The following is a 25,296-nucleotide window of genomic DNA, read 5'->3' as shown; positions in this document are numbered from 1 at the left end:
GGATATCCACACGCAGCGAACGAAAGAATTTCCTTCGAGCACCCGCCAACATTGCGCGAATAATTAATGCATGCTTACGCATACACGACACACAGTGCCTCGAGAATTGAGTTCAAACTACAACGATACGTTGGTCCCACATCAACATGTCAGCCGCAGCTGTGAACCAGGCTGCAGAAACGCGCGCAGATCTGGAAAAGAAACGGAACGGAGTGAAACATGCAAATAGCTTGCTCAAGGACATTGTGACAATGAGGTGGCTAGTGTATCCTGCATCAGCTGCCAAGATTGCGTTGATCTTTGTTCTTGGCTACATGATGTTTGAATATGCGCTGCCATTCAGTGTGAACCCATTCCAACCTTTCTTAACGCTATCATACCGAATCCCGGAGTCCGAGGTTGTCTTGCGTCTTGCACAGAACCCGATATACGGCCCTACACCTTCCTACTCTCTGGACAACCCTGTTACTACTGCCTTGCGAGACTTTTTCCGGTCGACACATGCGAAGCTCTTTCCAAATGAGCCCAAGTTATTGCGCTACGGTAAAGGTTGGCTCGATGTTTGTTTCATGGGGTTCTACATTATTGTTTTTAGCTTTCTCCGCCAGGTCATTACGGGTCACATCTTCAAGCCTCTGGCTGCGCGCTGGAACCTAAAAACTGAAAACAAGTGTGTGCGCTTCGCCGAACAGGGCTATGCATTAACTTACTGGGGAGTGATGAGTATTTTTGGTCTGTACGTTATGGCATTCCAGGATAGTTGGTGGTACAACCTTGACCATCTTTGGTACCAATACCCGCATTGGCAAATGCGCCCTGAGCTTAAGCTATATTACTTGCTTCAGGCCAGTTATTGGCTTCAACAAGCATTCGTAATGCTTTTGGGTCTTGAGCGTCCCCGTAAAGATTATTACGAGCTTGTTGCACACCATTTAGTGACGCTCTGGTTGATTGGATGGTCGTATTTCATCAACTTGTCCATGATCGGCACTACCGTGTTTGTCTGCATGGATATTCCGGACACATGGCTTGCTGTACGTTTGCTAACATGCCTGCTAGACTTCCAAACGCGCCATTACTTGACTAACAAGACCTAGCTCTCAAAAATGCTGAATTATCTTAACAAAAATATGGCTGCAGCAGCGGTTTACTCAGTCTTTATGGTGGTCTGGTCGTACGTATACATGCCGATTAGCTCACCGGCATCAGCTATTTCCGAATTTTCCTGAGCGCTCTCACTCTTTACTCCGTCTATGCTGACTATACCAAGATTCCTGCTTATGCGCGAACATTCCATCCATCCCAGGGTCATTGGCTCGTTTGGTGGATGCAGTGCCATGTAAGTGGACGATGTTTTGACTCACTGGTTCGCAGGTATTTGCTCCGCTCTTCTTACTCCTTCTTCTTAATTTGTTCTGGTATGCCCTTATGTGGCGAATCCTATACCGGTGCGTTGCACATATTTGATCTAACCGGCTAAGTGCAATTAACGGCGTCTACGGCGACACGCGCGAGGAAGGTGAAGATGACCATGGAAAAGAAGAATAATTATGTAGACATGTATGCACCGTTGAGTTACTTTATAGCGTGCAAGCCATGCCACGAGTTCGTCAGACGCTCCCATGCACGGATTCTTCATTCACATGTATGTGTCACGTGATATAGTCATGTAATGGCAAAAAGTGAATCCTCCGGGGCGCACCGGGAATTGAACCCGGGACCTCTTCTATGTAGGAGTAGCCCGAAGCTATGCCCTAAAGAAGAATCATACCACTAGACCATGCGCCCGATCTTGTTATGAGAGAGTGCAAATCTATTCAATATGTACTAATCCAACGATGTTCATCCATGGCATTCTTGTGTAACATGTTTCCAGCTGCCGAGCTTGTACTGAGTTCCAATGACCACTTAAAGGAAGGAAACGAATTCGACTTTCTCTATACGTAGTATCTAACACGAAATACTGCTAAATAGCAGTCATTGTTTTGCATCACCGATTGCTGTGATTCTTCTGTGGTTCCTCTGGGTAAAATCGAAAAACCAAGCGGGCCACAACCACAATCGGGACACATAATGTACTTGATGGTTCGAACCTCACCAGGTGTAACGTCCCAATGACAATCATCGGGCATATCTGGGACGGCCGAGTCAGAACTTTCACGTTGAGGAGCTTCATGCATGCGAAGCGTCTGCCGCAACGTAGACATGCTGTTTCGCGAATCGCGTCGTCGTGAATGTTGATTAGATGAGGATGAAGTACGCGCCATGGATGTCGGTAGCGGCGTTGTTGGGCTTGGAACGGTCCATTCCATGTTGCGTGTGAAGGTCACATTGTCAAATCCCATAGGGTTGGGCACATGCCAGAATCCTCGCACTGGTCCAATCGTCGCGGTAGACTCTGTGCACGCTTGGCTCATAGCAATTGCCCAAGGCGCATGGGCAACCTCGGGATTGTCAACATGTGAGGAAGTGTCTTCGCCTTTTATAGAGGCCACCGTGTCGGTCAATGGTCCGGTCTCACGCATAGTCCATTCCGCTGATTTACGCGCAACGAGCGTGCAATCACAAGCTTCATTGGGGCACAGTAGAGGATACAAATTCAGGCCGTACTTGAAATCCACAATACGTGACTTGAGAGCTGTTTGAAAAGTTTCCGAAAATGTTTTGCTCGCCATTGCCTCACCGAAAATGGCCTCAAACGCTTTGCCGGGATTTCGCTTTGGCTGAGGTCGGGCGGATAAGGGGGGAGCAAGGCCCAAGTCGCGCGCTGCTCCGTCACCAATGTGTGCCTTGTGCAGCAAAAATGATATGCTCTGTTCGTTAGAGGTTGCAGACGTCGTGTCAAGCGGCGACATGTTCGCGGGTGAGAAAGACATGGCGCCAAACGGAAGAGGACTTGCCGGACGTGTGTTCAAGCCGCGTTCACTTGACGTAGACAGTGATAGTGCGGCCATGTCTGCCCGTGTTGTGTTGAATGAAAGTCCCTGTGTTGCTGGTGAACTTATGGCTGACAACAAAGAGTGCTGGTCTGCCCAATCTTCTTGTGCAAATGATGTATCTAAACTAGGGAGCACATGTCCAGAAACATGGCGACGCATTTCGATCCACGGGTCCATAGCTCGCGATTCATAGCTGAAAGAGTGGAAGCGGAAGCCAAACTCCTCGAAAAACGAGCGCCTTTTCATCGGACAAACGACAGAAACAATTTCGTATTCTTGTTGATGCGGCGCACTCCCATACTCTGGCACTTGTAAGCGCCGGATAAATTCAGAGAGCAATCGCGACCCAATGCGCTGGTGCCGATAACCTTGCTCAACCCCGAAGTCTTGAATGCAAACGACTCGAGCCAGTGATGACTGACTGTGACCATACATGCTCTGCATGATATGCGCTGGTGCTGCCGTGGCACTCAGAACGCCAATGAGACGGCGCCTCAAGTCACCCGACACTGATAAAGGCCCAGCCACCATAGGCGGTGGCAATGAAACGAACACACCTAACGTAAGATGAGGCGCGCGATCAACTCGCGCACTCAGTTGGGAGGAGCTAGGAGTCTCCTCACGTGGGAAGTAAGATCCAAGTACGGCGATAGCAGATCGTATTTCATCAGGGCGTAGAGTGTCGATTGTGAAAGATGACTTGCTAGCGCTTCGAGAGTTGCTTCGCTGCCTCCGGAGCGAGGAAGAAAAGTTTGTGCTGTGTTCGCGACTCAAGTGTTTGCGTGAGTTCGTATGCTCAACACGTGATGGGCCGTGAGATGTGGGTACACCCGATGGCCACCGTGGTACATTCACAGGCTGCGCTGAGCTAGAAGGTGGCAGTGATTGGGGCTGGGAGTGCGACGGGGAGATAGCACTCGGGCTCTGGGCTTGAGACTGGGTTTGCGAGAGCAAATGTGACTGTGGCGACGTGCTGACATGAGAGACTGGTTCGCTCGTAGGGCTGCTGCTCAGGTGAGATGCACTATCCTGAGCAGCTTGAGAACCAAACTTGGTCGCACGACCGAGAGGCATGCGACTGAAAGATCCAATTATGATAAATGTACACTGGATTAGCTCTCAAGAGCCGGGGAGAAATGAATCGAGAACTGTTTTTGCTCGCAGCAAGAGCTCCCTGCCACTGTTGGTTTATGTCAGCATAGGCCAAGATTGGCAGCAGCTGGAGAACGCTAATGGGATGGATGGCCGACGTCTCAAGGGCGTTAGGCCGATGTGGGCCACGTGAATAATAGGGACGGCGTTCGGCGAAGGCCGTAGAATGACACCGATCCAAGCGCACAGACAATGATTGGATACGCTGGAAAAGGCGTATAAAAGGGACCGACAAACCCCACTCCCATCGACTCTTAGCGACAAACAACTCGCTTGAGTAACAGTGTACGTACATAAGTGTGACCTTGTGTTCCTCACGCCTAATACAGGATGGCCATTGTTCCTTCTGCTGTTCGCCAATTTTCAGCTTCTACTCGCAATATGTCGAACGTCTTCTTTGACATTACCAAGAACGGAGCCCCTCTCGGTACAATCAAGTTCAAGCTCTTCGATGATGTTGTGCCAAAGACGGCCGCGAACTTCCGTGCTCTTTGCACGGGCGAGAAGGGCTTTGGCTATGCTGGCTCGCACTTCCACCGTGTGATTCCCGACTTCATGCTTCAGGGCGGTGACTTCACGGCTGGGAACGGCACTGGTGGCAAGTCGATCTACGGCCAAAAGTTTGCCGATGAGAACTTCCAGCTCAAGCACTCGAAGCCTGGTCTTCTATCGATGGCTAACGCGGGCCCCAACACCAACGGTTCGCAGTTCTTCATTACAACCGTCGTAACGAGCTGGCTCGACGGCAAGCACGTCGTCTTCGGCGAGGTTGTTGATGGCATGAACGTCGTCAAGGCTATCGAGGCCGAGGGCACCTCGAGTGGCAAGCCCCGCAGCCGCATTGAGATCGCCAAGTGCGGTGTGTGCTAAATGGGATTATAGTTTTCAACCAATCACAGATTTCTTAGAGTGCCCATGAACGCTATATGAATCTACAGGGTTACAACGGCCGCGCGTTTATGTATTGCTGTGGCGACGGTTGCGGACTTGAGTTTCAGTCGTCGTCGACTTCTGATGGTCGTGGAGCATTCCATCCGCCAAAGCGCGCATCACATAGTGCTGTGCCACCACGTTCGCCTGGTGAAGCTTGGCTACCGCCTGCTTGGAGCCAAGCATCCCTTGATACGGTGTGGGCTGCAAGAAATGAGCGGGCTTCTGATGATGTCGTCGATTCCTTCCAAAGCGCGAGCGCTCCACGCGCGGGTGCCTCGATCGGACTAAAGGTGAGCAAGCACATGCAAAGTGTAAGACGCACTCTTCAAACACATGGACACCCACAGAGACGTCGTCAGGAGCCAGCATCCGTAGTTCATGTTGACTGTTGAATGTTAGCAATTCCCTTCACGTACAGGCGACGACGAAGGCCAGGCACACGAGCTGAGCCACCGACGAGCACAATGTGACTCCACAGCATGTTGCGCAGATCTGTTTCCTGTACAAGTTGAATGGACGAAGCAATGAGCTCTGGTAAAGGCGCTTGGTTTAAGCCTGTCGTCATCGAGCGGTAAGTGCTCCAAGAGCTGCCCCACGTACCAATTCGGTCAGGTGCGAAAAAGGTTTCAAATAGTTGGTATCGTTCCTGCCCAAGACATAAGACTTGATGATCAGACTGGACAGTAATATTGCCACGTTGCTCTTTGGTCGGAGGATGTAAGTCAGCAACAAACGAATCGAGCTGGTCTTCAGGCAGCACTGGCGTTGTCGTTGTCGTTGTCGTTGTCACTGGCAGACGCGGCCCTGCTTGGACGTAGCCATACTTGGTATTAGGATCAGCGACATCCTCTGGCGTCGCATAGTCCGGGAGAACATAATGCTGGATGAGTGCATCGGCATCGAGATCGTCGTCACCGTCATGGAATAATTCGACCAATTGCTCGAAGCTCCAGTTGCTGGGCGATGTGCCGCGCATAGGCTTGCGTCGCCGATCGTTGTCCCGTGCACATGCTGCCACGAAGCAAGACGCCATTTTCATTTTATCTGTCAAGTATGTCTCATCCATCATGTCCCACTGGCGATATGAGAACATGACTTTGAGTAGGCTCGTAAGTACTTTGCCGCCAATATCAAGGCGGCGAACTGCATCCCAGATCACTTTATTTTTTACAATAGGCACAGCATGTGTGTAGCTATGACCAATATCCACCACTAGCACAACTTCAGGCCTTGGTGGTGTTAAAGACCAGGGCACCAGCTGGGCAGCTACACATAAACATTGTTAGTACACATGTGGAAAGGCTTTCCTGTCTTGCTCTTATCCAGGTCGGTGCGAGCTTTCCATACGTACGTATCGTGCGCCATATCAATTCCGCTTCGTACCATTCGAACATGAGCATATCAAATGCTTTTTGTTGCTCAGGCAAGGCGAAATATGGCTCAGTCATGATTACCGATCGTCCGTGCAATGCGCCAAACGTGTCGCTTCCGCACCCCAGTGTCCTGGCGAGTGCCCGGTCCCACACTGATTTTTGTGCTGCCCAGTCAACGACCATGCCTCGGTCCATCGGTAAACGCAGCTGCAGTTCGCCATAATCCTGACATTCTGTCTCGATGCAGTCGCCCACCAGAATTTGCCGCCGGACTCCTTGTCGTGTGCGAGCAATTGCATTTGGCATAGTGCATACATCGTCCTTATGCCCTTCACTGCATGATATATGAATGTTCGCAGCGCCAGTATCAAGTACCAAGACTCCCGCAAGAGGCGGCGCTGATCGCGTTTTGCGTGGCATGTTGAAACTGACGCGTGTGTTTCGACCACACGTTCGTGGCCAGGGAATTTACGCGTCGGATTGTTGCTGATGCGACCCATGAATTCCAGCACCCCCAAAATAGGCACAATTTCGGTTCCCCAGAAAAAGTTCGCACCAAATTAGCAAGTTTCAGAAATTCGAGTTTTGTGCAGATACAAAGTGGAATGGACTTGCGACGCGGTCTCAGCCGATTTCCTAGTTGTCATGTCGTTTGGTCGGCCACCGACATTCTCATCGTTTCAGGTGCTTCCCCCTGAGCGAGGATCATTTCCTTTAGATCACTATGGTACGTACACGAAGGCGACATGCTTATATCACAAGGCGAATGCAAGGGCGCTATGCAAGAGTATCTTATGTGCCTGAAAGTCAACAAGAACAACAATGGAGCATGCCGCCATTTGAGTAAGGCATACCTTGAGTGCCGCATGGACCAGTACGTGCATTCATGAGATGAAAATGCAAAATTGTCTAACCCTATTAAGCCAGCTCATGGAGCGAGATTCCATGGACAACCTGGGATTCGCAGATATCGGCAAAAATGGATCCACCACATCAGCAGCACCGCCTGATGGGAGAGGCGCGTCATCCCAAAGCCGATTGGTATAGCACATGGACCATCTTTTTCTATTTATTCTCCAAGGCTCTCGCGGATCTCTGCACCGATTGCACCCCCGCCTGTTTCTTTTCCAAACGCCACCATGGCCTCTTGTAGAGCCTGGACCAACGCTGCCTGGGCCAACCTGCCACGTGCGTCAGGCGCATCGAGATGGATCGGTGGCCATGCAAGTGCGCGTGTGACGGAACGAACAAGCGAATCAAGCCCCAACACCGCGTCTTGACACAGAAGGCGAGCTAACGTAGCTAGCAACACGGCTCGCTGTGGATGCCCAGCCGGGTATAGAGCTGTGCTAATCTCATTTTGCGACGTTCTTTCTCCCGCCTGCATTCCTACGCACAAGAGCATCGTCCATTGCACAGCGTCATGCCAAGCGTGTGCCTCGATTGCCAGTGTATGTGCTGCGTACAACAATGGCCACACACTATAATGCGATGGAAGTGCCTGCGTACATAGCTGACGTAGTGTATCGCAAATGATGGAGCTCGATGGAAGGGTCGCGCTTTCGTCTTGCGCGTACATCGCTTGTTGCACATGTCGCACAAGTGCAGGTGCTGCATCTAGGGCACGCGTATCCACGTAGTTCGGCACTTGTTCGCATTGTGTACAGGCTGTCCAAGAGGATGCTGCGTTTTGAAACACTACCCAACCAGTGCATTTCGGCTGGGGACACCACAGTGCCATGCGGGGGTCGCGCCAGCCCATACGTTTGCAGAGTCGGCATTCACATGCAAAGCAGTATCGCTCTAGCAATGTTGCTTGCCGTTCAGCTTGGCACGAAGCCACATCCACGTACGATATTCGCACCTCTTCACCGGCACTAATTGCTCGGATCGCCACTAAATGCATCTTGCTTGGCATGCCACGCACGCGGTCAGGAAAAACAATAACTGCATTTGGATCACAAGAGTGGTTTATAAGTGCGAATGTTGGTTCAATGCATACGCCAAGAGGATTCAGATGTGCATCCGCCAACGTGAAGGCGTTTGTTTCGTGCTGACATACGAGCTCCATCAAAGCATCGGCACTGGGAAGCCCAAGAGCACGAAGGTCTTGTTCCGAGCCAATGTAACGAGCGAGGCGATATGCCAATGTGGCTGCTTCATCACGTACACTGGCACTCATCTTTTGCCGATTTGATTGCATCGCTGCTATAGGGCGCCACCAGTCAGACGCATGTCTCATGCGCAACCATAGCAATCGCGCAAGCGCACGAACATCAGCACCTGGTTCGTGTGGACTCCATTCTCGAAACCATCTTTGTAATGCGAGACATTCTTCGTGATGCTGTATTCGAGCAGCTGTCTCACATGCAGAGTCACAATAGCGCGCGAAGCCACACGACGGACAGGTTCTTGTGGGTGCTTCGGCTATACAGGTGTGACATCGCTGCGATGCATGCGACGTGCCCAACACGCGAATCAATGGGTCATGGACCAGCAACGTGTCTCCTTTATCGCACAGGCGCGTTGCAACCAAACCACGTCCCGAAGTGGCGTTGTGTGTGACGCACAAAGAGGAGCCATGAAGTCCAGCATATATTATATCTGGTTGGTCATCTGTCGGTGCCGCTTCTGTTACCCATGATACCGTGCGAGCACTTCGCTTTGCTCGTGTCGCCTGGAAAGACATGGACAGACGCAAAAAGAATCTTAGGATAGGATGGGGTTATAAACGATGAAAGAGCGGAGAATGCATGCGCTTCAAGTTACTAGAGTTGATCCGATCGGAAGACCGATTACAATTCTAAGTGGATTGACAAACGAATGAAAACAACCATTACGTTACATAGGCTTTGAAAAGAAAGAAAGAAAGAGAGTGAGTGTGTGTGTAAGTGGCACAGGTAGGGTGGACAGGGCAGCCATTAGGCAGGCACTAAAGGGACATTTCTATACAAGAAAAATGGCGTGTTCGAGTCATTGGTTCACTCTTCATGGTCCACCCAGCTCACATGATTCAGTCTTGCGAGCAGCTCGCGGTTCTTAGCGGGTAGTACGAATCTTGATCGTGAGTGAGTATTGGAGGCAAACCATTTTGCGTCAGAGTCTCCAAGCGTGTGATCATGTTGCTCAGTTGATGAGTCCTTAGCTCTGGCCCATATTTCTTCGGCAAAGAGACCACCTGAAGGCAAACCTCCAATCGAATTAGAAAGGTCATCCTCTGATGAGGCATTTCGCTCTGGTATCACATAGGGAGCATGCTGACGATGCGTCGTGGGGAAAAGCAGGCGCGGACGCGGCGGCGACGCACAGTCATCATGCAAAGGTGAAGTCGTATGCTTGGACTTGTCGGTATCAGTGTAGACGACACGCTGCCCGCGGCTAAAATGAAGTGTTAGTTTCTCAATTTCTATTACGTACAAGACATAAATAGTAGAGTCTGGGTCCTTAGGAGGTCGCGCAGATGCATGCTTGAGACGACCGCGACCATGCGGACCTGACAATCCAACATCGGCGGGCCCGCCCTCAATGAATGGATTATGAGATGCATCGCGAATGGGTCGTGAAGCACTAGGTAGTGGAGCGCAGGTAGGTACATTACCTTGGTTTCTCAGCGTGTCTCGCGACGAAGAGGGAGAATACAACTCCAAATCATCTAGCATCCACGCAGGAGGCTCAGACATGTCCTTCAAGTGCCTGATATGGCGTATTCGTTGTCGATGGTACTTGTCGGCAACTCCACCTCGACACAGTACATCACACATGCGTCTTCCACGCGTGCTTGGAGGCGTCAATACGCGGCTATCACGCCGACAAAATACTTGTTGATGTTCATTCTTTTGGTGTGGAAGATCTGTACGGTGCGCGTCCTCTTGAGAATGATCCATTAGTGACTGTAATGTTTCTTTCGGCTCTTTTTCCTCCGCACGGAGTCGCACTGCGCCTTGCTTATCTTGAAGCAACACACTTTCTGAGCCACCTGAGGAGGGTGGCGTGGGTATTTCTCTCCCCCAGGAACTTGTCGCACTCGCATTACATGGCGACATGGCTAGAATTGTGAGCAGAGGAGTGAGAGTATGTGGCGTACAAGAATATCGTCGTACGGGTTCATTTTCCTCTCCTGCGTGAGTGCGACTTGACATACGCGTCTACGCCTAGTCTCTCCACTTCGTGCAGCTACACAAACCCTGTGTCCTGCAAGCTATTTGTCGTGCATATGTAGGGGGCATTCCATGCAACCAATCAAAACACGCAGCGCAAGACAATGTAATGACACTATGTCTAAACACATTCATATCGAGCAAAATCTTTATCTGCAAATGCTAAAAAGCAGGGCGCGGCATCTGTTGAAGAGGGACGATGCAGTGTGAGGCAGGTCAGGCAGGATGGAAAGTGAAAACAAACCTCTCAAATCTGCACTGATTGGTCGTCCTCAATCTTTGTGCTTTTTCATCCAGGCTACGTGGAATGCTGTAAAACGATCGATAAAAGCTTGAGTCTCTTTCGCTAGAACGGTCGTCCGGAAATATGAGTATGTCGATCCATCGTCCAGCACTTCTGGCTCATAGCCGAATCCAGAACCAGGAACCACACAAATACCAGTTTCATCCAGAAGTTTACGACAGTAGAACTCATCTACTTTTTTCCCATTTCTTTGCGCCTCTTCGGCCACAGACTTTGGAAGATGCACACGAGGAAAAACGTACATAGCACCCATAGCAGGGTCTGCTTCAATACCAGGGAGCTTGGTTAAGCTTTCAGCAATTCGCTTTGACCGTTTATTGAGGGTCTGGAAAATCGACTGCATTTGCGAATTCCAAAGCTCGTAACTTGGATCACCCGGCTTTGGTGGACGAACCATCAAATCAACTCCGATTTGGCCTTGCACGGGTGGACAGAGTGCAATACTGGCAATCTTATTGATTTGTCCTTCCACTTCTCTGTCAAAATTGTTCAAAACGAAAAATCCCCCACGTCGACCGCATTCTCCCACCATGCCCTTGCTGATACTGTGGAACGATGCAAGCTCGACGGTCTCACTAATATGACGCTCTGTGGCATCAGAGCTGTTTTTAAGATCCAAAAGTACTTGGCGGAATGAGACAAACGGGCGCCGGTTCTGGTATATATTCTCTTGATACACTTCGTCGGCAAAAATAGCCAAGCTCTCCTCGTAAGCCAACCTGATCACATTGCCAATCTGCTCACGTGTCATACAGTTACCAGTGGGATTTCCGGGATTGATCATAATAATAGCGCGCGGCTCAATGCCATTCTTACGTGCTTCGTCGATCTGTGTCTTGATGTTGGATATAGACGGGTCCCAATGTTGTTCTGCATTCAAATGGTAGTGCATTGGCACTAAATCCAGTAGCGATACAGACGCCGAGTATAACGGGTATTGAGGGATAGGTATCAGAATACCATCTCTCTTCGCACGAAACAGCACTTGGAATAGCAACGAGATCCCCGCGGACGCACCAGCCGTAAGATAGATGTTTTCTAAGTCTTCGTCAAATCCATCACGGGCTGCTAGGAATTCCGCAACATGCTGACGCACCAGCGGCACACCTTTCGATGCCGTATAGGCGCCAACACTTCCAAAGGCATCAAGCAATTGACGCGCGCGCTCTTGTGTATCGGTTGGGAACGTAGCATCACGAACATGTGCTGGCAAGTCTAACAGCTGGGGATACTCTGTCAGTGAAGCCACTTGACGCCAAAAAGTGATAGGTTCTTGTCCTAGCATTGGCTGTTGTTGTGGATTGCCGATGTTCGTCCACACGATAGATCCAAATGGGAGCTTTTCACCTGTCTCGAGGCGCCGCTCATACTCCGCGGCTTTTGTGGGGATTTCTCCACGCACGGCGTATTCTACTTCTAAGATAGAAGGATTGATGGTATCTTTACGAAATGTTTGCCTAGGCCGTGACATCGTAAGGAACGTTCGACGGCATACATGATGCCACGCCCTGTGATGGAACCACATAATGTGCACCAAAAAAAGATACCCGGCTGCGTCTCATGTCTTCGGTGCAGTCTTTGTATCACGTGCTGTTTGGCTTTGTGCATCAATGTGCGGGGGAACATCGAAGTACAGTCAGATAACGTTGCGCGTCAGATTTTGCATGTGCAAATCGGGTGGTAACCCCAGATTCTTGGCACACGTGCACGCATACTGCCAAGTGAAACTAGAAATCTCTATCAACTCACAATGTCAGGATGGATGGCATACGAGGATCTACTAATCTGAGGGGGGAAAAACTTCATGTCGTGAGAAAGAAGCGTAACTACCTTGCTAATTACCTAGTCTTGCATATCCAACCCCAGCAACAGTGACTTTTGAAGAAACATGACTTGGGCCACGAACGCTTCCAAGTGAAAAATAGGTTTGTTTCCAGTTGCACTGCGCAGTTCCTGAAAAACATCGTTAGCTTCCTTTCGACGTACATAAAATGCTGCTTTTTCAACCAAGCTTGCACGAAGCGTCTCATCAACTCGTTTAACGAGGTAGTGTGTGAGAGTCTTGAATATCAAGGCGGCCGGTATTGCATGGACAAGGAGTTCATACAGCCGACCACGTACTGCCAGGAGCCGGGCAGGTGTCTGCTCGCTCACGATCATATCGGCAGTGCGTTCACAATACATTTGCCAGTCAGGCTGGGCAATTGAAACGGGTCCAGAGAAGTCAGGTCTGATACGATGGCATGAGTTCTGAACACAACATAAGAAAATAATACATACGACTGTACTCGCAACGTCTCAAGAATCAGGATTGCCTTGCGCATATTTCCATCAGCATAGCGTACAATTTCACTCGATATCCGATCAGGGAGCTGAAACTTTTCACGCTTCGCTACATGACGAAGGACCCGTGACATGTCCTCGTCACTTGGTGCACCAACCCGCAAGAGCAAGCAACGAGAACGAATTGGAGCGATAATACGAGAAGTACTGTTTGCACATAGAATCATGCGCATGTTTCGCATGTATTTTTCCATTGTCCGACGTAGCGCCGCTTGTGCGTCGCGCGAAAGCGAGTCTGCTTCATTGATGACTACCATTTTGAATCGACGAGCAGCATTTTGGTCCACCTGCTGCGTCTGTGCAATTTCCTTTAATATGTCCTGGATTACGAGCCTGTCATATGAACCAGCATCACTAGGTGTGATTTCCATATGGTAGTTACTGCTGATCAAGTTGACTTCAATCTTGCGCTTGCTTGGGTTTAGAAAAACTCGTTGGTCCACTTTAAGCTAGCAAATGTCAGTTTCTTTGAAACAGAAATAGATTTCTACACATACCTTGAGTGCGCCAGGTCCATACAATGCTTTCAATAGACACGCGATCCGCGTCTTCTTTCCCGCCCCGGTCGGTCCATAAAAAAGAACATGTGGAACGTCCTCGCAAGCGACCTGTGGTTTCAGTATGCGCCCTAAGCAACCCAAGTTGAACACGTACGAGGCTTTCAATTTGCTCCGTCAAGTGCGGATGGTAATGTAGCTCACTCAAATCTTTCGGTCGATATTTGTCTACATACAGCATCTTTCGCCAGATAAGTAGACGCGTTGTGGACGCGCGTCGCTATTTTGCCATTGCTGCTGCCCTGAAATTCTAGCTTGTGATGATTACGCAACACTAACCTCCAGGGCTTTCCACTGACAAATCACGTGCTACAATTGGAAGTGCAAGAGGGCGGCACCTGGTTGGTTACCTGCGGCTCTCTCTGTCTCCAGAGGTGGTAGGTTGACCCAGTGACGGAGCCAATTCAGGACATGTATGTGCCAGTCGAGTGAATTGCGCGGATCAAGCACCCAGTGTCCCTCGTCAGGGAAGAAGAGGAAACGAGAAGGGATCCCTTGGCGCTGGAGAGCATGAAAGGCCGAGATGCCTTCCGCCGGACTGAGTCGAAAGTCACGGCCCCCGTGCACAATGAGATGAGGCGTTTCCCAGTGTTGTACGAGGCGATGCGGACTGAAAGCCTCATAACGATCCGTTGCAGTCCAAGGTGTACCTCCCATTTCCGATTCAGGGAAATATAGTTCGTCCGTTGAGTAATACATGCCTGTGAGATGGAAGATGCCATCATGCGTCACGAACGCCTTAAAGAGTTTATCATGATTATGGCCCTGTAGCCAATTGACCATGTACCCGCCAAAACTTGCACCTGCTGCGACAATGCGATCGCGGTCCACGTGTAGCTGCTGTATGTCAAGCACATGGCGCACGCCCATGAGGAGATCGTCTTTTGCACGATCACCCCAATGCTCAAGAATGCGATCCGTGAGGCGTTGACCAAATCCAATTGAACCAGAAGGGTCGAGCGTAGCCACGACGAATCCTGCTGCCGCGAATGCCAAAGGATTCCAACGAGTAGACCATCCGTTGCTCCAGTCCCCTTCGGGCCCCCCATGGATTAACACGGCAAGTGGGAAGGAACGTCCATTCCAAACATCATCATCAAACGATGGCGGCTTGATAAGCCATCCATGCATCGTGACATTATCTGCTCCTTTGTATGTAAACCGCTCTGGCGTGGGACCCAGATCAATGTGGCGGTGCGACTCGGACCAATGCAAAAAGTTTGTGAGACGCACATTGTTGCCTAACATATGCATGTACACATCATTGGGACTTTGAAGAGTCGATAAAACATAAAGCACATTTCCGTTCCGTAGCGGAATCGGCGACGATACAGAACCCGTGGACACCATCTCGCTTGGTTGCTCCAATGTTCTGCCACGTACGGAAATAGCGTAAAGCTTACGCTGCTCGTCCTCTGGCGCCACAGCGTATAGGGTGTGTCCATCATGCGAAAAAACGAGCGATGTTGGGGAAACGTCCCAATCCGCCAGGACTTCAGATTGTCGAGCTTGGTTAATGTCGTACATTTGCAAGATCTTGTGATCACTTTCGAACCCATCTTTGTGCTGCTGTAAGAATACCACGACATCCTCGTTGGGTGATATCGCTGGCGTACCGGCCCATCCACGTCCTTCATTTATGTTCATGCGACGCGGTGGCGCGCGTCCGTTGATGGGCACCAGGTACATTTGCTGACGTGTATGCCAAGAATGAGGCACATCAGGGTCTTTTGCTGTGAAAACAACATAATTCCGTGAAACGCTGAAGTCAGTCGCATCTCCTAGGGGACCAACTGGCGACTCAAGTTTCGTGTGCTGCATCAAATTCCGTATTGCGCTTGTCACAAACCAGCTGCCTGATTGTGCGTTTTTCTGAATATCCACAGCAAAGATCTGCGTCCTTTTGCGAGGATCAATCCACTGGTCCCAATGTCGGACCATCGCATTATCATACACTGTTGCTTGTGAGTCTTGCATGCATGGTTTACGTACCCTGTGTGCGCTTCCACTGGGCTGTTTCGGGACTCGCGTCGTGCTTTGAAACTGTATTCAAGTCACCATCCTCATACACTCGTGAAGAAAATACGAGTGTAGCAGTAGTTTGTGATGTAGAGACCTGCTTCAAATTTTCAACGGGTGCAGGGAAAACAAGCATAGGCGTCTCACACCCCGACGTGATGTCGTCATCATATATTAAGCGCTGACAGAGTGTTGTATTTATCAACAGCGCGAGCCTATAATCATCCAAAAATATAGCTTCTTTCGCACCATGTGTTATTACTCGAATGTGTGGGTCTTCATTCCATGCACGAATGGGGTCCAGAGGAACAAGGTACAAAGTCTGTGTGCTCAAGCCACTTGAAGTGGAGGGATACGAAACACTGATTACAGCTTGGTTGCCAGCGTCGTTGGTCACTATACTTGAGCTAGGCCTTGGCGCCTCCAACAGAAGCTGTGGCGTCAGAACAAGCGAATAAACATGCTCTATGATGTAGCAAAAGAGGAAAAGCAGTGCAAAGAAACATTGCGGGCGCACCTGAATCATAATATGAGTCGAGAAGGCGTGTGGGGGCATTCCTACCGTCTGGTAGAACGAGCTGGGCTGATCAATTGGCCGGACCACGCGACGCGTCTACATTAGGTGGAGGTCGACGATGAGTCAGCACCATCCTGACAGCCGTTCAAGTCAGCCCGCATAGTGTCTTGAGCCCAATGACTGTAGACGGAGGCCGTCTCAAGCAAGAAGTGAGGGAAAACATTCTAATGCATGCATCGAGTTGAAGCTTCTCTCATATAGTCGCATAAGTAAACGCGATTGAACCCGCTTATGGAAGAAATCTATTGTGTTTGAGGACCGTAACCACGCAGACCCTCTGCGAAGCCCCAGTGTGTTGGTACACTATACGGTTCCGAAATATGTGCACCATCTGCTGTAATTTTGGCGATTTGGAACTGCGTCGTTAGTGAAAATCGTACCCACTCTGTTTAAACTGCGCGCATCGCGATAAACTAAATATGTAAGTCATCTGTTTTGAACGTACATAGCACACGCATGCATTCCTCTAAAATGGCTCGAGCATCATTTTCCGTCAGATGTGTTTCGCGTCCTTCTACCGCCTTGCGCAGCATTGGCTGTGCCAAGTGTAGACCGAACCCTGTAGCGATTGTACTACTCTGATACGTCGTGCCGAGCAGGTCGACATAGCCAAGGAACGGTGCATTGGTTTTCGTATCAAACCCGCCCAGAACAAGTGCATTCCAGTACGGGTCAAGTTTCGACCGCCGCTCATACATAGTGCGCGAAAGATAAGCATACATCTGTGCAGGTGTGAGAGTGTGCCCATCGCTTTCCATCTCTTCTTTCTCCATTAACTTGGTTAACGAGTGCCGGATATTTTGCCAGTCACTCATGTCGCCACTAGCACCAATGACGACACGCTCGCCGAACTGAGCTAGACGCTGAATATTCATAAAGCGTGCAAGAGATCCATACGATGCAAGTGTATCTGTTGCAAGCATTACGCCGTCCTTGTACGTGAGGCCTAACACTGATGTGCCTGTGACAATGGGCTGTTGAGTGTGTTGCCGCGCACCGTCGAATGCATCTACGGGTCTTCTTTCAGGTGCATGCATGTCAAACACATTAGTTTGTGATGAGACACAATCGGCTTGGGGCCTCGAGCTCCAGGTCTGACCAGGGTATGCATACATGATACAAGATGATGTACCAGTCACTAGTCGTTTGTACGCGTTGCCGCGGCCGTCCAACTCACTGTGTCTTGCTTGCTACCTATGCCCACGCGATAAGCGCTTACGACGCCTTAGAATCACGTGACCAAATCCTTACTCCTATGGAACTCGGCCTATACGCCCAGGAATCGAGATCGAGGCGCCGTGCTACTCTCGCGAAGTGAACGGCTTGGTGTAGAGCTCCGTGGCGAGTCTGGACCAACGCTGGAGCGCAATGTATCATGGATAAGTGCCTTTTCCGTCTGTCCACGGCGCAGAGCTTCAAGACGATCGCGCAGGGACGAAGTATGTTCGTCAATCCACTTGAGACTGCTGAAATGCGCATTGAGGATGGCTGAGATTTGCATGATGGGATCTTCATGACCAGCCAAAATATCTGTTGAGCCAACACGAAGGGGGCCAAGCGATTCCGGGTTTGCATCAGTAGTATCTCTGGATGAGCCTTGTCGTGCACTTGTGGGCGCTGACATTTGATTGACCTCATCAATCATCAAAACAAGATTTCGCGACATATCGTCAAGCTGGGTATTAAGGCTTTCGGCGAGTTGATAGGCCTTTTCTCGTTCCACATCTGCGACGCCCATATCCATTCGCCCATGTGTTTGTGCACCACTCGCTTGGAGCAAGTCTTTCCGTTGCTGTTCATACGTGTCCATCAGAGCATTAAGTTCTGCTTGCTGTTGCTCCACATAGTCCAACGTTTGGTCAATACCCGACTGCCGCTCCTCCGCTTGTGTGATTTGTGTAACGAGTTTGCTAATTTCATCCCCTCCTTTCAATAGGACCCGATCATAAGCGGCCACTTCGCCGGCCTGTTGACTAAATTCTTTTATTGAGGCATCGAGTTCATCTTGCCACATTTTCACAATATCTTCCATGCTTTTTCCCCGAAGAAGAGATGGGGCTGATACAGGTGCCGCAGATACTGGCTTGGGACCAGCAGCATTGGTTGCTGTTGCTGCCGCTGATGTAGAGGATGTATCGGGCTTGTTCGCTTCCGCTGATTTACCAAACGAAAAGCCACCAATGGATGATGTATTACTACTTGGCGGCTTACCAAAGAGGCCACCACTTTCAGCAGGTTTGCTTGTAGCAGAAGAGCTGTCAGTCGTTCTGTTGCCGCCAAAAAGAGAACCTGCTGGCTTGGCATCATCCTTTTTATCCTCCGGTTTTAATTCTGAAGGCTTGGTTCCGAACGAGAAGCCGGTGGACTTCGGGGCTTCCGATTGTGTGTTGTTTGTGGCAGCCGCCGGTTGGGTTCCTAATGAGAAGCCCGTCGACTTGGACGAGCTGGTCGAGTCTGCGGGCTTGGTGGCAAAAGAAAAACCAGTGCCTTTAGGTACTTCCGATGAGTTTTGTGTCGTAGAGGTCGTGGTGCTGGAGTTGCTGTTGCCATCAGCTGGCTTGTTCCCGAATGAGAAACCGCTGGGCTTCGACGGATCAGAGGACTGGCTGTTGTTTTCAGTTGGTTTTGAGCCGAATGAAAACCCACCCGGCTTAGGCGCATTATTGTCGACAGGCTGTGTGCCGAACGAAAACCCACCCGGCTTGGGAACATTGTTATCTGCAGGTTTTGAGCCGAATGAAAAACCACCTGGCTTTGGTGCAGTGTTATCCGTAGATTTTGCGCCGAAGGAAAACCCTCCGCCTGAGGATGTCGTATTCTCAGCGGCTGTGTTGGTAGAAGACGCGTTAGAGTTTACGGGGTTTCCAAAGCTAAAGCCTCCTGAAGATGCCGGTTTTCCACCAAATGAGAAAGCAACAGGTTTGGTCTCATCTTTAGGTTTGGCTGAACCAAACAAACCAGTCGATGGCTGCGAAGGGGCAGAGCTGGATGATTCAGCGGGCTTTGGGGCTTGACCGAAAAGCCCTGAAGAAGGTGCAGAAGTTGCAGACGGTTTGGACCCGAACAAATTAGCTGGTGGTTGGGCAGCTGGCGTCGTTGAGCCACCAAAAGAAAAGGCGGGTGGCTTCTGGTCAGCTGTTGTGCCTGCCGATGAGGACGAGTTTCCAAACGAGAAGGACGGCGCAGTTGATGAACTGATGCCCGAAGATCCTGCGTTTTGCTGCCCTGTATCTGGTTGTTGTAAGATAGACCGATCACTAGCGATATCCACAAACACGTACTTTGCGTTCCGAAGGAGAATGTGGGTTTATTCGCCGTGCCTAGAAAGTTGTTAGCGGCGCAACATATTTACGCACTCTGCGCGGATGAGCCGAAGGAAAATGAGCTTCCTGTGCCTCCGAACGCTGTTTCGTGTGTGAGTTGTCGTCCATTCCACCGGTACGTACACATGCTTTACAGCACTGGTATCGTCCTGCGACAGGTGACGCAAATAATTCGACCCCAGCGAAGCTGGCGACGGGCGGCGTGGCATCGTGATGCCATTCATTTACATCACGTGACACGATCTGTCCGTTTCAACACGCATTTTTGTGACATGCAGGAGAGCAACGCACGATTTGACGACAAGCCGACACTGTAGGCCAACTCTAATTCCAAGTTACGGGGGGCAGCGGGTGTCATGCCAACGCGCCATGCGATTCCAATGAAGGGAGCCAGTGTACAGGCGCGGAAGTTTCAAGGAGACAGAAATGGTGGTAGCGGCGCTGGGGGAGGAGAGCCCTCGTCGAACCAGCCTTGGCGAAGTAGCCTGTACGTGATACGCGTCTCGCACCCGCTAACTCACTCAGGGACCTGGTTTGGTCGTACTCAAGATCTCAGGCATACTTTGGCGACAATCTTATGAGCTCTCCAAGCTTTGTTGAGAAGCATTGGAGTGATGATGCTCCTATAGATACCGACAGCGAGACGATTGGAGGCTTCGACGGTGGCCGCCGAAGCTACGTTAGTGTTGACACTGAGGCATCCGCTGAACAGGTTTCGTCTTCAGAACAAGATGAGCCACAAACATTGCAGGTGCGTGATCGTGGACCAGCATCTCTTGAGTCACAGAGGTACTATCATCTGGTCCATGCTGATGACATGACCCCGTTACAGCAACCACGTTATTCTCGACATATCAAAGGGAAGTTATCGACAGAAAAATACCACGCTTCGTCTGTGAATCCGTCTGGACACCGTGAGAGTGACTTCGATGAGGGCGTTAGTGATGAGGCTGCGGAGGAGTTTGGCCCCCGCGGCAAAAGCAGTGGGAGCAGCCGTAGTCGAAGTCCGAGCGCTTATCACATGGATCCTGATGCGACGGTCACAGAGTACCGACCGTTCTCTTCGTACACGATACAAGGACGTAAAAATGAACGTTCTCCGCGCCTTGTATCATCCAAGAACTCAATGGCATCAACGCACCGTCTCCCACTTCGTGCGAATGCGCCTCATTTGCGTGATCCGTACCATGTGGATGAGCGGTCGCCGCTTCTGCAGATGCATGGGCGAGGCTCTGAATACCAACAGACGTTTATGACACCTAAAAGCGTTCAAGAGCGGGATCAGTCTCAAAAAAGCACTTTTTGTCAGACATGGTTCAATACGGTAAATGCTCTCATTGGCGTGGGTATTCTTTCGATGCCTCTGGTGTTTTCACAGTGTGGGTGGCTAGGTGGCTTCATGCTTTTTATGCTGTGCGGTGGTGTAACGAATTGGAGTGGCAAGTTACTTGCGCGTATCCTACGTCGTGATCCGAAATTACAAACATATGTGGACATTGGCACATATGCTTTAGGCCCGGGCGTTCGTGTGTGGATCAGCGTTCTATTTTGTATGGAGATGTTTATGGTGGCTGTGGCACTAATTATCCTGTTTGGTGACAGCTTGGCTGTCCTTGTGTATGGCTACCGACAAGAACCGAGCCCTGCCACGATGATACTGTTCAAGGTCGTTGGCTTTGTCGTGGCAATGCCAACTTTGTTTCTTCCGCTCTCGTTCTTATCGCCTATCTCGCTTCTGGGACTGTCTAGCATTCTTTTCTTGTTCGCCGTGCTGTTGTTGGATGGTCTCATGAAACGTTCGGCGCCTGGGAGTTTGTGGGAGCCTGCATCAACTACTTGGATGCCTAAATGGTCCGGGATGGGCCTTGGCTTTGGCTTACTTATGTCCGGGTATTCTGCGCATCCCATCATCCCGTCTTTGTATCGTGACATGCAGGACCCAAGCAAATTTGATCGGATGTTGAATGTAGCATATGCTACCACGGCATTTTTGTACATGGCAGTGGCATCCACCGGATATCTCATGTTCGGGGATCAAGTGTCTGATGAAGTCAGTACTGATCTGGCGCGCACACCCGGCATGCCTGCCGCATTGACAACGGCATGTGTGTGCCTTCTCGTCATCAATCCCGTCACTAAGTTTGGACTCGCTCTTCGACCGGTGCAAGGTCTCTTTGAGTCCCTTTTAGGCGTATCGCAATCTATGTCTGAACAAGAGAGCGATATGAGTCATCCCGCCTGCAACGAAAGAGGAAGCAATTTTTTTCAATCCAATTCGCACATTCAGCAGGCTGCAGCGCATAGCCTAGAGGTGGTCACACATCCCTCGCTCATTAAACGCTACGCGTCCATGCTAGGGTCCCGTCTATGTCGCCTTATTCTTGGTCTTGTACTTTCTGGCTTGGTGCTCATGACGGCCATTGTTTTCCCGAGTTTGGAACGAGTAATGAGCTTCCTTGGCGCGTGCCTCGCGTTCTCCACATGTATTCTAGGTCCCTTCGTTGCAAACATGGCCGTCTTTGCTTCGGAGCAATCTGGTCTCTCCATTTTGGTCGACTGCGTCATTTTAAGCGTGTCCTTCTTGCTTTGTATTTTGGGCACAATTTCGTCTATTCGTTCTGTCGATTGAGGAAATGTTTGTGACAAATTGCAGGTAGATACCCTTTCTCTCTCTCTTCCTCGGCATTCCATTATTTCCTTAGTGATGTTGGTGTGTTTTAGAACTCCTCTTCAGTAATTACTACCTCTTTTACTTGCATGAGACATCCCCACGCACATTGATGTGGCACTTTCGAGGCAATATAAGTGGCCGGACTACCTTTTTTCGCAGGGCACACTGAGCGTTAGATAGGGTTTGAAAAATTTACATGGCCAGGTCTCTTGCCGATGAAGACCCGATTTGATCTATTGCAACACCCGATGTGGCACCCGCGCATAAACTTGAAATGTCAAATGTCATTGCAACTTCTACGTATCTTGAGACACACGCATTTGATTGACATACAATCTACTCCCTTGCTTAGGCTTATTCAAGGCCATTTGTTCCCGCAATTCCCAGATCTCCTTTTCACACCTCTTCGCTCACGTTGCCATCTTTGACACGAGTCTGGACTCGATTCTGTGTTCCTATTTCCCTCTCCTCACTCCCTCCCCTCCCCACTAACGCACACCTACCCTCTCGCTCTCACGAACCTCCCTCCTGCCTTTCTTTCTCTTCCCTTTTCTCATCTAACCTAGCACGCTGGCGTGCGTCGCTTTCACTCTTTTACATATTCATTATCATTTTTATCCATGGGGTCTGGACCAACAACTCTAACAATTGCTCTCGTAGTCGGGCTCTGCGGCGGTATGCTGGTCATCACTGCCCTGGGCCTGCTATGTGGCTACTTTTTACGACGCCACTGGATGGCAAAACGTCATGAATCTTTTGAACGAGCGCGAATCCATGCATCGCACCCCGTCATGGTTTCTAAATCGGCCACAGGATTCCGGCCATACGTACGGCCCGAACACCCAGTCCTGCACAATATTCCCGTAAGTCTGTCACAACATCCGCCTTCTTTGGCGCCAGGGAACCCGTACAAACATATACACCCCACACACTTGCGTCCATCGGCAGCCTCACACTGCTCGGCTCCAAACCTAGCACTGTCTTCGACAGAAACGGACAATGTGCGTTTCCCAAGTATCATCCCGGAGCATGCAACGCAGCCGGCGACCATTGCCGAGGGTCCTGGCAGTCCACTTCGTCGCACAGGGACCATGTCATCGAAGTATAAACTCGGTCTGTCTAGACCGTCAATGCGGAATACAAGCCTTCGTTATTCGCGCCTCAGCCACTCGATGCTCTCGCGCTTGCCCTCGCATTTTCGTTCCGGGCGATCTAGTCGGTGCATTTCGTTGGAATCGGGTGAATCGCTGGGTATGCCAGAGAACCAAATCCCGATGGCTCGTCGTATCCAGCGGAAAGAACAGCGCTTCCAATATGACTCGAGCTCGTACTCATCCTCTGTCGCAACTCCTGAAGATGGCTGGAATATGCCCGAGACGGATTCGATAATGCCGCCACCTCCTGCCATGCTAAAGTCTGAGCAAGAGCATGAAAATGATAAACTACATGAGCGGATTAAAGAGTGGCAAGAACAGAGTATCGTCGCTGACGCACCCGAGAGCGAAGATGGACATTCCCACATTGCAGAACTTCCACCTTCCAAGTGGCGCACAGACAAGACACGCATCGCTCGCTATGGGACTCCTTCTTCGTCATATTCTTCTGGCTCGGAATCTCTTTATTCTCATACGACCCTCAGCGATGTCATCAATCCGTACATGCGCTCGAACACGCCAACATCGCTCATGCGTATTCCATCGATCAGACCTCATTTTATGGCAGAAACAAGTCTTGAAAGCTGGCTTGGACCAAGCGACCCACGTGTCCAAGTTCGACGACAACGTGCGACTCCATCGCCCAGCCCTTCGAGCCTATTTAAAGAAGTCCCTATGGGCGGCTTGTCTGCAGAGGCAGTAGCTGCTTCTGGACGGACGCCATCGCCTTGGGCACCGGAGTCGAATTCTGTGCATTCTTCACATTCTCATCTTGTCCGTGGTCAAGATGTGCAGGAAACGCCACAACGCTCATCTCGAGCTCTGCTGCCAACGACGCCGCCTCCCACAAGCGCGGGTATGGCTGAGCCGACCCCATCAACAGAAGTCCAACTTTACCTGCATCCTGTCACCACGACGCAGCGTCAGCGCATTTCCCAGGCAGGATCTACCTCGTCTCGTTCGTCTTATCCAAGCAGTGCAAGACTGTCTGTCGAGTTCCCACAAGACTGGAAACATTCTTCCAATGGCACCATGTCCACCGAACTGACGTGGGTCGAAGAGGCCAGTCCTGCTGTCATGTCCAAAGACGCAGAGGTCGATGGTTTTAACCCGCAACAAGCACATACTCCAGATCAGCAGCAACATGATTTTCACGGAACAGCTCAGCATGACATTTCTGCTCCTGCCTTACCAGTTCCGCTTCCAAGACGCGATGTTTCGGCTGCTACGGATGTTGAAGCTATGGGATATGCTTACGACCCCACTGAACCTGAACTAGCTGTTTATCCTCCCCAAACGCCCCAAATATTGCGTGCCATGCATACGCGTCGTGCATCAAACACATCTCCAGAGTCACATGTGCCATGTTACCCCAACACTCCAAGGAAGTCTGACGTAACACAGGGGGGAGTGCCTATGCTCAGCTCCGGTTCGGTGCGGCCAAATTCGCCCGCATCAACGGCCTCATCGGAGTCTGTTTCTACTGAGCATGGTTCTCATCATACGCGTCCATTCATGTCGCCGAGCTCACTATTAGCATCGCCTATGGAGACAATCCAAGCGTGGTTCCAAGTGCATGGAGAAAAGCTTGGAACTCGAGATACGCCGCTAGGGCCTCGTGCGATGGTATGAGATTTAAATTGAAGTGATGGTGTAATTTTTCAGGATGGACTGGTCTCTGTATGTGCACGCGTTTCAAAGCGTTGTAATGTCGATAGGTGTTGATCGTCAGGTCCCAAATTCGAACGAATTCTTTTTCGATATATTTTGCGCTGGTAGAATGTCCGTAACGTG

At 50.4% G+C, this 25,296-nt stretch overlaps 12 protein-coding genes across 12 annotated transcripts; 4 read left to right on the top strand and 8 right to left on the bottom strand.

The window, feature by feature from the left end:
• Positions 1-146: 146 nt before the first annotated feature.
• MGL_3614 (uncharacterized protein) lies at positions 147-1,548 on the top strand (the record flags this gene model as incomplete). The annotated part of the gene is made up of 5 exons (XM_001729095.1): positions 147-1,034; positions 1,098-1,174; positions 1,210-1,339; positions 1,375-1,448; positions 1,482-1,548. The coding sequence occupies 5 exons, from the start codon at positions 147-149 to the stop codon at positions 1,546-1,548; spliced, it is 1,236 nt and encodes a 411-aa protein (XP_001729147.1).
• A 389-nt stretch (positions 1,549-1,937) lies between these two features.
• Positions 1,938-4,013, bottom strand: MGL_3613 (uncharacterized protein; the record flags this gene model as incomplete). The annotated part of the gene is made up of 1 exon (XM_001729094.1): positions 1,938-4,013. One exon carries the CDS (start codon positions 4,011-4,013, stop codon positions 1,938-1,940), a length of 2,076 nt encoding a protein of 691 aa, XP_001729146.1.
• Positions 4,014-4,421: 408 nt separating this feature from the next.
• On the top strand, positions 4,422-4,961 carry MGL_3612 (uncharacterized protein; the record flags this gene model as incomplete). The annotated part of the gene is made up of 1 exon (XM_001729093.1): positions 4,422-4,961. The coding sequence occupies one exon, from the start codon at positions 4,422-4,424 to the stop codon at positions 4,959-4,961; it is 540 nt and encodes a 179-aa protein (XP_001729145.1).
• A 124-nt stretch (positions 4,962-5,085) lies between these two features.
• On the bottom strand, positions 5,086-6,817 carry MGL_3611 (uncharacterized protein; the record flags this gene model as incomplete). Its single annotated transcript, XM_001729092.1, has 4 exons — positions 5,086-5,308; positions 5,347-5,409; positions 5,441-6,290; positions 6,376-6,817. 4 exons carry the CDS (start codon positions 6,815-6,817, stop codon positions 5,086-5,088), a joined length of 1,578 nt encoding a protein of 525 aa, XP_001729144.1.
• A 649-nt stretch (positions 6,818-7,466) lies between these two features.
• Positions 7,467-8,639, bottom strand: MGL_3610 (uncharacterized protein; the record flags this gene model as incomplete). Its single annotated transcript, XM_001729091.1, has 1 exon — positions 7,467-8,639. The coding sequence occupies one exon, from the start codon at positions 8,637-8,639 to the stop codon at positions 7,467-7,469; it is 1,173 nt and encodes a 390-aa protein (XP_001729143.1).
• Positions 8,640-10,826: 2,187 nt separating this feature from the next.
• MGL_3609 (uncharacterized protein) lies at positions 10,827-12,329 on the bottom strand (the record flags this gene model as incomplete). The annotated part of the gene is made up of 1 exon (XM_001729090.1): positions 10,827-12,329. One exon carries the CDS (start codon positions 12,327-12,329, stop codon positions 10,827-10,829), a length of 1,503 nt encoding a protein of 500 aa, XP_001729142.1.
• Positions 12,330-12,700: 371 nt separating this feature from the next.
• MGL_3608 (uncharacterized protein) lies at positions 12,701-13,572 on the bottom strand (the record flags this gene model as incomplete). The annotated part of the gene is made up of 3 exons (XM_001729089.1): positions 12,701-12,811; positions 12,845-13,108; positions 13,204-13,572. The coding sequence occupies 3 exons, from the start codon at positions 13,570-13,572 to the stop codon at positions 12,701-12,703; spliced, it is 744 nt and encodes a 247-aa protein (XP_001729141.1).
• A 495-nt stretch (positions 13,573-14,067) lies between these two features.
• On the bottom strand, positions 14,068-15,735 carry MGL_3607 (uncharacterized protein; the record flags this gene model as incomplete). The annotated part of the gene is made up of 1 exon (XM_001729088.1): positions 14,068-15,735. The coding sequence occupies one exon, from the start codon at positions 15,733-15,735 to the stop codon at positions 14,068-14,070; it is 1,668 nt and encodes a 555-aa protein (XP_001729140.1).
• Positions 15,736-16,596: 861 nt separating this feature from the next.
• MGL_3606 (uncharacterized protein) lies at positions 16,597-17,469 on the bottom strand (the record flags this gene model as incomplete). Its single annotated transcript, XM_001729087.1, has 3 exons — positions 16,597-16,710; positions 16,739-16,767; positions 16,800-17,469. The coding sequence occupies 3 exons, from the start codon at positions 17,467-17,469 to the stop codon at positions 16,597-16,599; spliced, it is 813 nt and encodes a 270-aa protein (XP_001729139.1).
• Positions 17,470-17,621: 152 nt separating this feature from the next.
• Positions 17,622-19,804, bottom strand: MGL_3605 (uncharacterized protein; the record flags this gene model as incomplete). The annotated part of the gene is made up of 2 exons (XM_001729086.1): positions 17,622-19,498; positions 19,711-19,804. The coding sequence occupies 2 exons, from the start codon at positions 19,802-19,804 to the stop codon at positions 17,622-17,624; spliced, it is 1,971 nt and encodes a 656-aa protein (XP_001729138.1).
• A 450-nt stretch (positions 19,805-20,254) lies between these two features.
• On the top strand, positions 20,255-22,306 carry MGL_3604 (uncharacterized protein; the record flags this gene model as incomplete). Its single annotated transcript, XM_001729085.1, has 1 exon — positions 20,255-22,306. One exon carries the CDS (start codon positions 20,255-20,257, stop codon positions 22,304-22,306), a length of 2,052 nt encoding a protein of 683 aa, XP_001729137.1.
• Positions 22,307-22,968: 662 nt separating this feature from the next.
• On the top strand, positions 22,969-25,134 carry MGL_3603 (uncharacterized protein; the record flags this gene model as incomplete). Its single annotated transcript, XM_001729084.1, has 1 exon — positions 22,969-25,134. One exon carries the CDS (start codon positions 22,969-22,971, stop codon positions 25,132-25,134), a length of 2,166 nt encoding a protein of 721 aa, XP_001729136.1.
• Between the last annotated feature and the right edge of the window lie 162 nt (positions 25,135-25,296).

This window comes from Malassezia globosa (assembly GCF_000181695.2).
Source record: "Malassezia globosa CBS 7966 chromosome Unknown mgl_sf_10.1, whole genome shotgun sequence".
NCBI lineage: Eukaryota > Fungi > Basidiomycota > Malasseziomycetes > Malasseziales > Malasseziaceae > Malassezia > Malassezia globosa.
The sequence above is the reverse complement of the archived record's forward strand: the minus strand, read 5'-3'. Positions and strand labels throughout refer to the sequence as shown.